Source organism: Gnatocerus cornutus, chromosome 1 (genome assembly GCF_029298725.1).
Source record: "Gnatocerus cornutus isolate USDA-ARS CGAHR chromosome 1, icGnaCorn1.1, whole genome shotgun sequence".
Lineage (NCBI taxonomy): Eukaryota > Metazoa > Arthropoda > Insecta > Coleoptera > Tenebrionidae > Gnatocerus > Gnatocerus cornutus.
This window is the reverse complement of record NC_142233.1, coordinates 28,226,717-28,241,854: the sequence shown is the minus strand read 5'-3', so window position 1 is coordinate 28,241,854 and position 15,138 is coordinate 28,226,717. Positions and strand designations below refer to the sequence as shown.

At 33.4% G+C, this 15,138-nt stretch overlaps 1 protein-coding gene across 2 annotated transcripts in view; it reads left to right on the top strand.

The window, feature by feature from the left end:
• side-II (sidestep II transmembrane protein) overlaps positions 1-15,138 on the top strand; it is a 217,551-nt gene that overhangs the window by 102,208 nt on the left and 100,205 nt on the right. For both annotated transcript variants that reach the window (XM_088045132.1, XM_088045140.1), the window contains exon 3: positions 8,227-8,362. In XM_088045132.1, coding sequence (XP_087901258.1) covers positions 8,227-8,362 — 136 coding nt within the window. The remainder of the gene's footprint in view (positions 1-8,226; positions 8,363-15,138) is intronic.

The following is a 15,138-nucleotide window of genomic DNA, read 5'->3' as shown; positions in this document are numbered from 1 at the left end:
TTAACATATAAAGATGGTGGATGCGCCGGGTAAGAACATTCTTCTTTTTCCACATTTTTTTATTCGCAGGAAATAAACTGCTTCTGTTTATGCAGCAAAAGTATAAAATATGTAAGCAAATTAAGTTCAGAGAATATCAATTTTATTTTAGAAATTATACCCGTATGACAATGAAAACAATTATAATATAATAAATTGACCTAAATTTTTTAGTCCAAAAACTGGTCATTTTTATACATGTCAATTAGAGCTTCTATTTAAGGTATGATCTATGTTAAATACATATATTTTCCATTTCTGTCATTTACCTCCGCATCTGGCAATTCTCATAAAATGAAATGTTAATAGAATTCTGTGGGAAGCGCAATGTTACTTTAAGGCTTTTAAAATTTAAATTTTACCAACAAGCCGTTTTGAAGGTAATATTTTTTTCGTGGCGGTTTACGAGATAAATTATCTTTGGTACGCAAGGAGTAATTCATTCATTTTGCTATTTAACCGTAAAGCAGAAGATAACGAGCAGACGCATAAATCTGAAACCATTACGTTGCCGGAACTTATTGGCTCTAACGCTCTCGGTTAAAAAAAGAAAAATATTTACAACGTCCCGAAATGTTTCGTTTTATAAACGTTATAACTCCAACTAGTAATTAAACTGGAAGCGTGCAGCGGCAGCGTGCATTATAATAATGTATTTAAATAGATCTAAAAACGACTGTTTCCATCTCGTTTAGTCCCATGCAAAATTTTCTGTCCTAGTTAAACGTTAAGAAAATGGTAGCAAAGTGGTGTGAAATATGTCGCAGCAGTGTCATAACTAGGGAATGTGGCAGTATTTTAGTGTACGTGCAAGAGGTCGGAATTGTAGAAGGTTTTATTCCGGGAAATTACAAAATTTAATTGCACTTGCACTCGTCTTTAGCCCTGGGGAATTTGCATGCGTGCTCTCCATTTAAAATCCATTCTTGCAGAAACACTGCATCATTTGGACCCGTGCTGGAGGTTGCTGCATTTTTCGCTTCCGGAACGACGAGCAAAGAGAGGCTAACGAGCATTTGTAGACGCTTTAAAATGTAAACCGGAAGTGCTAACGAACATATGCGAAAAAATTAATTTTTTCTCCGTTCTTTAATCTAGATGTCTGGCAAGTCTCAGGAATTTTAAAATTTTATCTGGAGGATCGGTATTTCATATTTCAATTATTTATAGAATTGAGACTGAGTTTGCAGTAATATTTTATCGAAATCGAGCTTCCTGTCTGTTTCGGACACCGTACAGATACATATACCTACCAAACTCACAAATAAGTCACCATTGGATATTAATAGAAACTAAAGCATGCCGTAGGGACATTATGCGTCAGCCTACCTCTGATTAGACAAAATTACGATTAAACACAGCTCATCGAAACGAATCTCTATAAATCACTTCAATAAGTCTAATCTATTGAAATTTACGTTATCAAAGTTCAGGTGGAATTACACGGAAGCGTCCGCTTCTGAATTAATAATAATTATTTAAGATTTCGGTAATCGCACAAATCAAGGGTTTGGGCGTTATTAGCGCACCGAGTTTAACATTCAGTTAATTTCCCACGAGAAGAGCGTGGAAAGTAAAAACCGGATCAACTGGGAGGAAATGAAAATCCATAACTTGCACTGGCTGATTTAAACGGCGTAATATTCTAATTCTCTTACCTGCTATTCCGACTATTGATTTCTGGCAGTGAATACAATAAGGAATTTAAAATTACTCAAAATTATGTTAAAAGCAAAAAATAATTATTGTAAAATTTAAGTTCTTCGTAAACTTAGATGGATTTTGTGCAACAAGTGCAGGATCAATTTTCCTGCACTGCAGTAACTGAACTAATTATTATATCATACATAGAAAACAATGGAAATCCGAACATCAACAAATATTCAATTAACAGTATCGTTTTCAATTAATATTGTAAAGCAATAAACGTGGTGACAACAATAGTAATAATAATTTTTGACCTTTCGAATTAAAAAACTCATTTTCCCGTTGCACACATGGCAGCGGTAAGCGTACTTTTGCCGAAGCAGTGCGGCAAAAGAATCTGATAGACATTTAAAAGGAAAGCAATCTTTACCACGCCAAAGTATGATTTACGCAATTTATTTCGATGATTTTTTGGCTTTTAAGATAAAAAAAAAATGTGGCGACATTACTAGAAGATTCGGAAATTGAAAATGACGCTCTAAAAGAATTGTTAGTTGTGTCAGATCGACATTTTTAATTCAATTTTAGATGATTTTTTGGCCAAAAGCTTTTCGCAAATTTCGCACTGTCAGAAGTTCACTTTTCCAACAAATGCCGCCGTCGGCAATTTGTAGAGGTTTTAGTTCTTCTATATCAATAAATTTTTTCAAAACACGTTAAATTATAATAAGTATACTCCTACCATACGTTGCATTTCTTTTCGGTAATAAAACTAAAATACAATTTACTATAACTAGATGGAAACCAAAAAGCTCAATAAATAGCAAATAAATGTCTTTCATTTTATAGTAGTCATTTATTTAAATAAAAACGTAGATAGTACTAGTAATGTTAAAATTCATAATACTAATCTCATCAAAATATCGGCAAAACACAAAAGTTTTAAACTACAATACGGATAAATTTGATTGCATTAATTTGATGGTATGAGTTTTGAAAGTGCTATAATACACATATTATTAAGTTTTAAAATGAAAAAAGCTTATAATATGTACATTAATACATTTTTAATACCGATTTTATAAAGCTTGCAATTTTAAAATGACTTTTTTATATCGTTTGATTTCTACGACTACTGTTATTAAATTTTAAAAAGGATAGCGTGATATTCAAAAAGGTAATAAATCGTCCAATTACCAGCAAAATCCAGGTTTAATCCGATTTTTCAATGTACCACCAATTTCCAATATTTCCGTTTTTACAACTGTTCTAACTAAAGCCTGATTTATAGATATTATTAAAATTTCTACACCAAAAAGAAACTAATTACAATCATTATCCAATGTTCAATTGCACTTCTGTAGAATCAAAGTAAATAAATTGGATGAAATTCAAATTGGAAATTCATATAAATACAAAAGTAATCGACAAACTGATTTGCTGTATACATCAAATATTTAACATTTCTTTTATTACAGATGAGGTGCTCTTCTAAAGCTAATCTTTTTGTCAGTTTAGAATGTATTCTTGTTGATCCTTTAATGGAAAGAGTGCAAGTACCAAGTTAATCGTTATTTCGTGCTGCTGTTATGAATAAAAACACAAGTGACTTAAGGGTTAAAATGGTTTTCAATTTTAATACTGGATTTGGGAGCTTTCAGTCTCAAATTTTGACACTTCATATCAATGGATATCCTTTTCAGGATTTTTATTTGGCAGATTTATTTATAATAAATTTATTTTTAACAGTTTTAAAAGTATCAAAAAGACCAGTAGGTATTTGTATTAAACATACAAGGTGTTTATAAATGTTTCTAGCATCAAGGGTGGCTCTGGAATTCCTGTCGTGCACTGCTTTGCCGCTTTGTTTTCATAGTGAACATAATTGTCTTAAAAATTGTTTATAATGTCACTTACGTCAACGACGTTTCAGTTCCGGTTTTGTGTCCAAATTTTTGATTTTCAGGTTTCAAACCACAACTAGAACAGTTTTTTTCTCTAAACTTACTTTGCTTTACGATTGAGGTTAACTACAAATGTCAGTTGAAAAATCTAAACCCACATTTATAATGAGCGGCAAATTTCTTTGACATTTCATAGCCACTCTGGATGCTATAAACATTTATAAACACCTTGTATAACCATTGCAATCAGAGGCGATTTAAGTAGATTTTGCACTCTATAAGAACCACTATAATTTATACAGGCTGGGCCAACGATAACGAAACAGAGGCGTTTTGAGGCACTTACTGGTGGAATTTCAAAAAACTCTGAGACAGGTCAATTTTAGTTGTGAAGGGGACACACAACACACGTATTTACAACTTTTTGCAGTCAACTCCGTTTGAGGGGTGAGATTAACCCCTTTAATTTTTAAAGATAGGTATAGGACCTTTACAGTAATATCTTTTTTTTTATTTGCCCTTTTTGTTAGAATGTATTTTTCAACTTTGGGGTGATTTCCACCCTGTTGATAGGATTATTCTAAAAAATACAAAATTGCTATTGTTTTTGAAATCAAATGTACTTATTTTAGTGCTATACCATGCCTGGTTATGTTGGTAGATATGTACGTAAATTCATCGCAACTGTTCAGTTCTAATATTTTTTATAGGGGTTAGATATAAAAAAAAATAATTATATCATTGTAAAGGTCTCCAATGGGCCTTCAAAAAAAACGCCATGTCCTATACCTATCTTTAAAAATTAAAGGGGTTAATGTCACTCCTCAAAGGCAGTTGACTGCAAAAAGTTGAAAATACGTGTGTTGTGTGTCCCCTTCACAACTAAAATTGACCTGTCTCAGCGTTTTTTGAAAATCCACTAGTAAGTGCCTCAAAACGCCTCTGTTTCGTTTTCGTTGGCCCACCCTGTATATGTATATGCCTTTGACAACACTTGAAAAGCGGTTTGAATGCACAAAATTTTTCTCTCCTTTTCTGAAATTGATAAATACTTAAATTTCATCTAAACGTATGAAATCCTCCAATATTGCTGAGATGAACTTAGACAAAAATGCAATCATACGCCAGCTTTAAAACAGTCAACAAATAGTACGGAACATTTTTCTCTCTTATCTATTTTTTCTGGCAAGCAAAGTTAATTCTAAGTTTATTCGAGACAATAAAAAACACAAAATATGCCAAAAAGCAGTGCTTATTTAAGTTTTCAAAAATATGTAATTAATAGAATAAGGGATTTTCTAGAAGTTGCATTTAAGTGTGTTCAATGATTTCAGCGAAATTGACAACTTCGAAGAAAAAGATACAAATATTTTTTTTAAACTGTACCTCGTTTAAAAAAAAATAAACTTTACTCTAAAGCTAACTAAACTTTAATGCTTTAATTAGACTTCACTTCTTGGCACTACTGACAATGAGGGGTGAACGCAAAACAAAAACTTTGTTGAAATCCTCTGCAATCGATTCACAATTAGCATTCAGTACAGGCGCGATGACAATGCCCCCTTTCGGATAACTAATCGTGTTATTCCCTTGTGCACTGTGGTGCCAACAGTCACCCTGTGACATTTATCCCGTTTAAGCTAAGGGTGCGGATTTTTAGTTTGCGTTTTTTGTATCAACCTATGAACGAATGGATTTAACCAGTCAACACTAAATGGACATGTCGTTTGATCTCTTTGACCTTCTTGTGATGGCTGATTTCTACGTTTAGGTACTGATTGAATACATAGTCCGGGGCTGTGCTGCAAATTTTTGAAATTCTGGTTATTTGTAATTTAATGAGCGTTTGTAACCACAATGAATCAGTGTAATTAATGCCTGGCTATTTATACTGAATTCTCTGAACACGAATATTACCAAATTGCTGAATTCTGGTAAGCCCTAACTGATATATATTCATTAGATGAATTAATTCCATCGATTGATACTAAACGCAAACGTTACACCAGTTAATAATATCACCAAAACATTTTGTTAAGAAAATATTGTTCATTAAAATTTAAACAAAAAAACTTTTAATCGGATTTTGGTATTGAATTTTGTGGTTTCACGTTGTTAATTTTATTTTAATCAAAAATTTTCAGTACAAACAAAAACATAACTGTTTCACGAAACTGCAATAGTTATGTCATTTTCGACATTTGGTTTTATATGAAAATTGTAATTTATTTTACATCATTTTCATTACACACATCAAAACCATTTTCATTTTTGATTTCGGTTAAACTCGACTATTTATTTAAAATGTGTTTCCAATCATGTTCAAATTTAAAAGTTTTAATTAAAAAAGTTCGAGTTAATTTTTTTTTCTGACGAATTTAAATGTGTAGGGAGCAAATTTAGTCTGCCCAAAAGGCAAAGACTATGTAGTAGATTTCATTTCGTTTGGTTTTCATTAAAAGTAAATAAATAAAATTTGTATCTCAAACAACTGAAAAGCTATTTTATTTTTCAAAATTAGGAACTAAAATGTATTGAAGTAGAGATGGATATAAAAGCGTTGTGTTGATTGTTCTAACAGCTATAAATTCATGACTCCTACGTAGCTCCAAATGTAAATTATGCTCCTCTCATCCCTAAATCCTGTCGTTTTTTCCGTGCTCATTCCAGCGTCTTGCGTCAGTACAAAAAGCAGCTTCAGAACGGAATTTTAATTGAAATTGTTTTCGGTCAGCGTTATCCCCGAACATCCCCGTTTTTCTCGTTTCCATGTGTGTGCGTATGTAAAAAAATGTGTCGGCAATAAATTTCGTCCATTTCCAAATCTTTCCTTTATACACATGAGAGATTCCGACCGTTAAAAAGCTTCGCTGTTAAGTTTCCATCGGATATGGCCAAACAAAATAGAAAAGCTATAAAGGCGCTGGTGTGATGTTCCATAAAGTAACGTCATGAAGTGAGGAGGGGGCTGGGCGAAATTTCAGATATCATAAACTGGCCGAGAGTCGTATGGGCGGCCACAGAATTGCGTATTTTTACTACGCCAACCGGTCGATGGATATTTTGCCTGTTTTATATTCGAAGGGGGTCCTATTGAAATTCGACTCGAGTTGTTTGGAGGTTAAACCTGAATATTTCCGAGACTTAGGAGGGTCCGCCTTGCGCCATGATTTAAATGTGGGCCATTGATGGGAAAATGATAACACGAATGCGCGAAAGAATTAAATTTTTGCTGCCATTTGCAGTATATCACCGATGAAATGTTTTTATTTTGCACCCACTTTTATTCTATTAAACTTATTTATTATTCAGGAATGGTGTATAGTAAAAGTCATTAAGTTTCGGTCATTAGCAATCCTGTGGCCGATAACAATAAACTCATTTTTTTTAGTCATTTGCATACTCATCCCCTGTGGATCCCCACAATGACGATTCCTTTTCTAAAAGACGCTAATCGATTTTGTTTTTTATTTAGATTCAACCCCTCCTTTACAAAACGCTTAAATCGCTGTTCCAATTAAGCCATTTTTCGGCTTTGCCTTCTTCCATTTGAAAGTGGCGAGGGTTGAAGCCATCTATCGACTTTCGATTCCTTTATCCGAAATGAGATAGATCTCGACGGATAGTATTCCAAAGTTTGCAAAAAACATATAGGGAGACACTTTTCCCCAATACGTAAATATACTGACTACGATTGGAAGTAAAGAAAGAAACGAGATACAAGGGTGAAATGTTTAAGGTCCCCAGGCAATGAACGAGGATCATGGACTGCTTGAAATATACTTTCTTTTATGAAGTCCCTGTCGAACTTGTGTATGCCCATTGCTGTATTTTTCTGTCTTTTCTTCTAACCCCCGAGGTCGTTACAATCTTTCCGAGACTGAATTATTTAGTGTTTTTATTTCATTTTCTCAACATTGTTTTCAGCGTGATTTTTACAGCGATCCTGCTCGACTCCGGCAGCGATTTGCGGGCTCACGGGGGCTTCCCCAATTAGGAATTTTCAATAACTTTCGATACAAGTCAATCCAATTCTCTTGGAGTCTGCAATAAATCAATACTGAGAATACTGCTATTTTAATTACAATTAATTAAATTTAATGGGGATAATAAGGATTTTAATGCCCCGTTAACTTACAAATGGTCTGAAAACTGTAATTTTTTTATTGTGGCGGATGTTACGAGGTGTGCGGCACTTCCCACCGCCGATATTGAATATTTGGTTGTATCATGTTTCCGAATTGGCCTGAAAGTTCAGGGCTTTGTTTTATATGTAGAGGAGAAACAAATTTAGATTGCTTTTCTCAAAAGAATATAGTTTAGCAATATTTCGCTTCACAAAGTCAATTCCAGAGTTGCAAAACAAATTACATTTGTGATACAGTTTGACAGTTTGCTGAGTATACATTGGGATTCGGTGAATGTTCATGAATCAATTGAAACCAAGTCTGATCGGAATCTGTTTCTATTAAACGGTGCCGTTTAATGGTGCTTGTATTGTCTGAAATTTTAATGATATACTTTGAAAACTTTGTCAATTATTGCATGCTTTAGTTCGAGCTCCAAGAAACGAAGAGCATTTTAACGATTTAACATGTTTTATCATCGTGTTATTTAACATCGTTCTTTGTTGCAGTGGTTGTGACTCAAGACGTTGAAGCTGTCGAGGGAAAAAGTGTTAGTTTACCGTGTGATGTGACTCCTCCAAACAACCACGATAAAGTGTACATGGTTTTCTGGTTCCAGCAAGGATCAGGGTACCCCATTTACAGGTACGAAAATAACTTCACAATATCAGAAATCAAAATCACCAAGCCTAAAGCACTTAACACGCACCAGTCATAAAATTGACATAAATATTGTGATATATGTCACAAATTAAGGATTTTCGTACAAATCAGTGCATATAAGCTGTGTGGGGGCTCGATATCAAACTATTTTAGAATTTTCCAGCAATTTTCAAGCCTGCATGCAACAAATTCGTGCTAAAAACTTAAAATATGGAGGCGACATTAGGAAAAACATAAAACATGGCCCACTAAATCGCAGCGATACTTTTAGGTCTTATTGACATGCAACGTTATTAAACATTAAAGCATTAAAGTTTTTATTCTGCTGTTATCGAAAATGACCATTGCCGTTTGACCAAAGACAAACGTAATATTTAAAAATCTGATCTAGTGACTTTTACTCTTTAGGTTGCTCTCCTAGAAACTATTTGTCTATCTTTTAAAATACTTCAGCACACTTCTGTGTCAATTGATGACAGTGCGATACCAATCGATAAACAAAAAAAAATTAGTTTTATTTTTGGAGGCGTAGGTAGTCAAACGCCGTTTTCCGGTCTATTTATATGTCTCCAAAAGCGTTAAAAAAGGACGGCGGCCTAAAAAATTAATTTCAACATACAGTATAAAACATCATGTACAGTACTCGTGCGAAAATCTCATAGCGAAAGTTCGCTCACATGCAGCGGCTCGCAGACTTGAGGTCATTATTTTTTAGCTTTGTAATCTGCGGTAATTTTGGTAAGCAATTTTTTTGCTGAAAAACATAAATGTTTTAAGATCGCTTGGCTTATTAGACAGAACTGTTACTTGCACAATAAGCATTTGAGTTTAACACGAACGAGAGAAACGGACATTCAATGGATAAGTGCTCGTAAAATCTTTGCGATTTCTGCAAATAAAACGACCTCCTTATACATCGTTAAGGATCTAATATTATGTGCACCAGTTTTCAGCAAATAAAATTGCAAGTTTCCAAGCGCAGTTCTCTTGGCTAATTCCTCATCTCCTTTTAACATTAAAAATTTAATTAGTTATTAGCGTTTTTGTGTAAGTTTGACTTTTCTTTAGACTTTCCTTTAGACTTTAGAGAAACGACAGTTTTCCAGACTGATTCTGACGCGCATTTTATAGCAATATTTTTTTACCACCAAATCAATTAAAATTTTTGTTAATATTAAAATAATTCTACAAGTGTAAAATGCGTTTTGTGGCTGTGAATGTAATTATTTTGTTCAATGCCGGTGTCGAAATGTTGAAGCCACATGGTTTTATTCTACCGTTTGATATGTGGTTTGACAAAGTGATGTTATATTATTGCGGTTATCAATGTCATTCTAAATTTGAATTTGTGCTTTGAATATGATGGACCTATAAAGCTGCATTACCGGTGTTATTGATTATTTGTAAATGTAATAATGTTGTGTTGTATTCACATGGCGGTGAAGCGTCAATGTGGAAGCCAAACCGAAAAATTAGCATATTAATAAATTTGAAAGCGATCTACAATAAATACACGTGTAATTTATTTTTACCAATTTTTATCAATAAAATGCTCATTTTAAATAATAAATTTCATTATTATAATAATAATTTAATCAAAAAGATGAATGAAATGTTGACAGCAACACTGCCATTGATAAAGCGAATAAAGAAATAACAAATTAAAAATAAAATAAATTTCATTGCTACAATTGCTTTGTCCGTAAAGTACGTGACAATTCACGCAGATTTTGCAATTTGCCGATTTAGAGTCTGAAATGATAACCAAAGAAAGCATTCCACAAGATATTCAGAACAAAAAACAGTTTAGCGTCGAAGAAAAATCAAAATTAGTTTAAGAACAAGAATAGGTACTTAAGCAATTTTTTTTAATCTCACAAACTTGGAAAAAAATTGTATTATTCTCGTGAATAAACTTTTGTCTCGTGCGCGAAACTATTTTTTCGTTAATAAAACCTATCTTTATTTGCTTATTTCATAAAAATATATCGAAAATCGCGTATAGGGCAATTTTGTAGCTACTCCAGTCTATATTCTAAATTTTTTAAATATACAGGTCCGGCAACACTTGTGTCCACCTCCAAAATCGTCTTTAATTTTAAAGTTACAATTTTGAAAATTTGCATACGCTCATTGTTGACAAAGCTCTAGAAACTGACATAAGAATTTGTTTTTTATCACACTTTGGTTGGCGTCGCGACCCCTAAGAAGTATAATTTTTAGCGATTTTTGAGTTTTTGCGGAAATATTCGCGAATTCATTTTTTTTTCAACATAACTGTGACACAAATATCTGAGTTTTTATTTTAAATCTAATGCAAATTGTGTTTAAAATTTGCGAAAAAAACTCTGTTTTATCAAGTTAGTTTTCAAAATTCTGACAGCGCAGCGGTAAACTACGTTTACACCAAAATTTCACAAGTCACTTCATTCACTCTTATAAAGGTTAATTTTGATTAACACGGCCATGTTGCACTTTATGGACACCAGAAATCGTTAATTAACATCGACAAAGCGACAATTTCACCAAGTAAGACTTTTGTTACAATCTAAAGCGAGCCAAAGGACAGATGTCATTTGTGACACAAGATGTTGACAGATGGGTGTAAACGTCGTTCCCAATTTTGACGTAATGAAATTGGAAACTAACTTGATAAAACCGCATTTTTTTCTCAAATTTTGAAGACAATTTGCATTGAATCTAAAATAATAACTGAGATATATTTAACACATTTATATTGAAAAAAAAATTAAATTAGGGGTTGATGTCACAAACCCTCACAATTAACTAAAAATTACATTTTTAAGGCGTCGCGACGCCAAAACTATCAGTGATAAAAAACAAATTTTTGCGTCAGCGTTTAGAGCTTTGTCAACTGCGAGCGTACGCAAATTTTCAAAATATTATCTTTAAAATTAAAGACGATTTTGGGGGTGGACACAAGTGTTACCGGACCCTGTATTGATTTCCAGACTTTCAAGCTTTCTAAAATTCTAAGAAAATTAATGATAGAAATAAATTGAAGCTTTTGACGTTTCAGCAGTATTGTAATACAAATTTTTAGAAATAAATTGATACAATTTCTTCATTTTTAGCCCAACCCTTATTTCATTTTCTCAGCTTTATACATTCTCATGTCTTTAGGGAACTCTTCGCAAATTACTAAGTTGCTATTTCTGATTTTCTCAGTTTTGCAGATGAGTTTGAAGTTAGTTTCTCAGTTTCTAAATACTCAAAATTTCGTAATTTATATATTATTAGGAATATTTTAGATACTTGAGGGTCTTTATATTCTAGGTTTTTAGTTTTAAAAAATCTAATGCTCTAACTTTATCTCAGGTTGTTTAATGTTTTGCATTTCCATTTTAATTTAAAATCTAAAGACTTTAATATAGAATTAGGAATCCCGGGGATCAATTAGAAATCCTGAAATTTGTCAATTTGGGAAACTCGGAGCTTTAGAAGTAAAAGAATAGCACCAAATCATGAGAAATTTTGGATTTTAAAATTAAGGGATAAAAATTTAAGAACTTGATGATGCGAGAAGCTGAGAATCAAACATTTCAGTACTTAAAATGTAGTGCCTGAAAACTAAAAATCAAAACGGTTAAATTAAAACAATAGCAATCTTTAGATCTGACCACTTGAAAATGTAAAAGTTAAAGACTAACATGTAGAAAACTAAGACTTTTAAACTCTGCGAGTTGAAAATTGAGATTTTGGAAGTTTAAGAAAGAATTCACGGAAAATTCCGCACAACTGTTCCGCCCTCAAACGTAACTAAACTCTAATTTTATGCAAACTATACATTGATCTGAACCGTTTTCCCATTCGTGTGATAAAGAACAGTGTAGTTCCACTCGCCCTTATTATTGTTCAATTTTTAAATAGAATGCGTAATCAGTTTGCGAATTAATTTAGTACAAACTAAATAAATGAACACCACCCGTTTCGTCTATTTGCTAGCACTCCATGCCGTTTATGAGAAGGCGAACTCTCCCAAATATTTACCTATCCCACACAAAATCTGCACTCGCAACAAGGTGCCATGCACACCCAAAATTTCACATGAAATAAATCATTTCATTACCACAAGCCGACGTTACTCACCTTTCATCATTAGTCCCACCCTCTTTATGATTCTCATTACCATTATCATAGTAGTAATCGTCACTTTATATCCTGTCGTTATCATTTATTAAGACGAACGTGTTTCATAAAAAAGTTACGAGCGATTAAAATTCAGACCGCCACATATTGCATTCGATAACAATGATATTAAACTAGAGCCGACACGAACCACCCTCTAAATTAAACTATCAGACCTTGTTAACCATTTTTTCCCGGCGTTTGCGTTTTATTTTCTCTACTTCAATCCTGTGCGCCAGCAGAATTTTTTATTATCTTTACACTGAATTTTGTGCTAATTACTTAATGTAGTGTGTAAAATTTCGGGCTTGTTTGGAGTTTTACGACACCGCACTTCGGGGTGGTTTTGCCAAAGCGACGCTTTTATCAATCTACTTACACAGAAAAGCCTCTTCGTGACTACACTGCGTTTTTATTACCGTCGACATTGTTTAACATCGCATAATATCGAGTAGGAATTTTTATTAACGTTTTCCAAGTTTGGCGAAAATAAATTACTCTGACGAGTCGACACAGGTCGCGTTTTCTACGCTTGAACATTTAACTGACCATTAGGCTGCACGTCGATTTTGATATATTAGCTTGACCTTTAAAGGTCAATGTATGCACTACTTGGCAATTTTTCTCTTGAACGTTGATACAACTGGTCGGCAATAAATTTAGTTTTGCTTTTCGGTGTTATAAGCTCGTAAACTTTTAACTTTTTAAGACATTGGAATTTGCGTGAAGATGTAGCACCGATAGAGAGATCAATCACGCGAACGAATGCAACTTGTCCTGGGGGTATAAACTTAGTCTGCATCACATGGCGTGCTCACTTTAAAGCTCGTTATTAAAGTAATGATATTCATATTATGTCACATTTAAGTGATTATAAAGCAGTAAAGGAGCTTGATAATTTTTTTTTCAATTTTTCCCGTGTTCGTAAAGTAGTGTGCACGTTATCGATAAAACATTCCTGCTTTTACCAAGAGTCTGTTTTTTCATCGCTCAATATTTCAAAAAGAAAATGGAAGAATACAGGTGGCTGAAATTAAATATAATCTCAGACGACTTCTGAGCAATATTTCTCCAGACCGTGAACTGAAATCGCGAGTCGTCGTCTCTAAATTGTCTCAATAATCGAGTTCTGAAACTATTATGCCTGCAAACTTCACCTACAGATAAACAAAAAGCAGCCATAACCTCATAATGCAAAAGTTCTGGCACAATTTCATACCGGAGTAAGTAGGCGTATCGCACTTTTCCTGATTTATATTTATTCAAGTTTTAATGGCAAAACTCTTAGGCCGACTTCCCGAAAGTCAAAAAGAAAAACAAAGCCAGCATCGTCTGTGTTATTCTTTTATACGAGATCCGCGGACGGAAAATAAACGCGGAGAGGTAGGTGTGATCTCGGAGAAATATTTGCGTTTCGCTGGCAAAGAGACTTCTAACAGGTTTAAGTCATCCAGTTAGATAAAGATTCTGTCACTGAGAAATCAATTCTGAAAATTGAATTTTAGTTACGGGAAAAAATCTTGAGGAGAATTTATAAAGTGTTAAACTTGAAATATAATCCCTCAAAGTGTCTCGGCGTGATTCATCAACTTGTCTCTGGCAAATTTGCATGCAAAACAAACGATGAAATTGCAAATTCCTGGCATAAATTTAATATTTGGAAATATTTAACTGTTGAGTAGCCGTTAGCACTTGCATAAAAATACGTTAATTAACGCAGTTTGCGTCGGACGCTTTTTAAGCAAAGATAGGAGCTTGAAGTCAGCCAGCGAAAAATATTGTACACGAGTAATGAATAAGTGTCTGACAGAGGTAAACTTATTGCAAAATATTCTTCATTTATTTAAGGTTTAAGCATAACTACTAGTACATATAAACTTACGAAAATTATAAGAAATATTATAAAAAACGGGAGTTCTCTAGTTTTGTCACACATACCGCTACGGTTACCCTCATCTTAAAATAAGGAAACTTTCAGAAATACCGAGTATATGAAACCGTTTGCGTCAATCATGTTTCAGGTAACAAGATAAAATGAACTCTCTCTTCGACGAAAAGACTAAATTTAGCAGAAAAGGGCGCAACATTTTTGTAAACAAGTTGTTAGATATTTTGAAATATATTTTTTTAAATTGGTATTTCTTGCTCTACAGTTTTCCAATTTGTTAGCGTTAATACACGACTCAAAAACAGTAACTTTGTCAAATTTCATAGTTGTATAGTAACCTCAGTTGACATATACCTAGTAAACATTTTATGGCTTAAGTCAAACCACCCATAGAAATAAAACTAGGTGTTGTAAACTGCAGCCGACAAAGTTCTAGGTAGAGAGTTGACCCGCACTCATTTCGTGCTCATTTATGGTCTCCAATCGCAAGGATTAGTACTGCCCGGCCCTCTCATAATGTGGCCATAAAATTTACTAGGTATATGTCAACTGGGTTTACTATACTACCAAGCAACATCAGGATTTTTTAGTGAAAGATGTCGAAAATTTTTGCTTTGCCTTAAAACCAAAAATTTTTAAAACTAGTGTCGTTGGCTTTACAATTTTGTAATTTGGTCAAGTTAAGCCACTGCTCAAAAAAAGTAACTTTTCCAAATTTTGT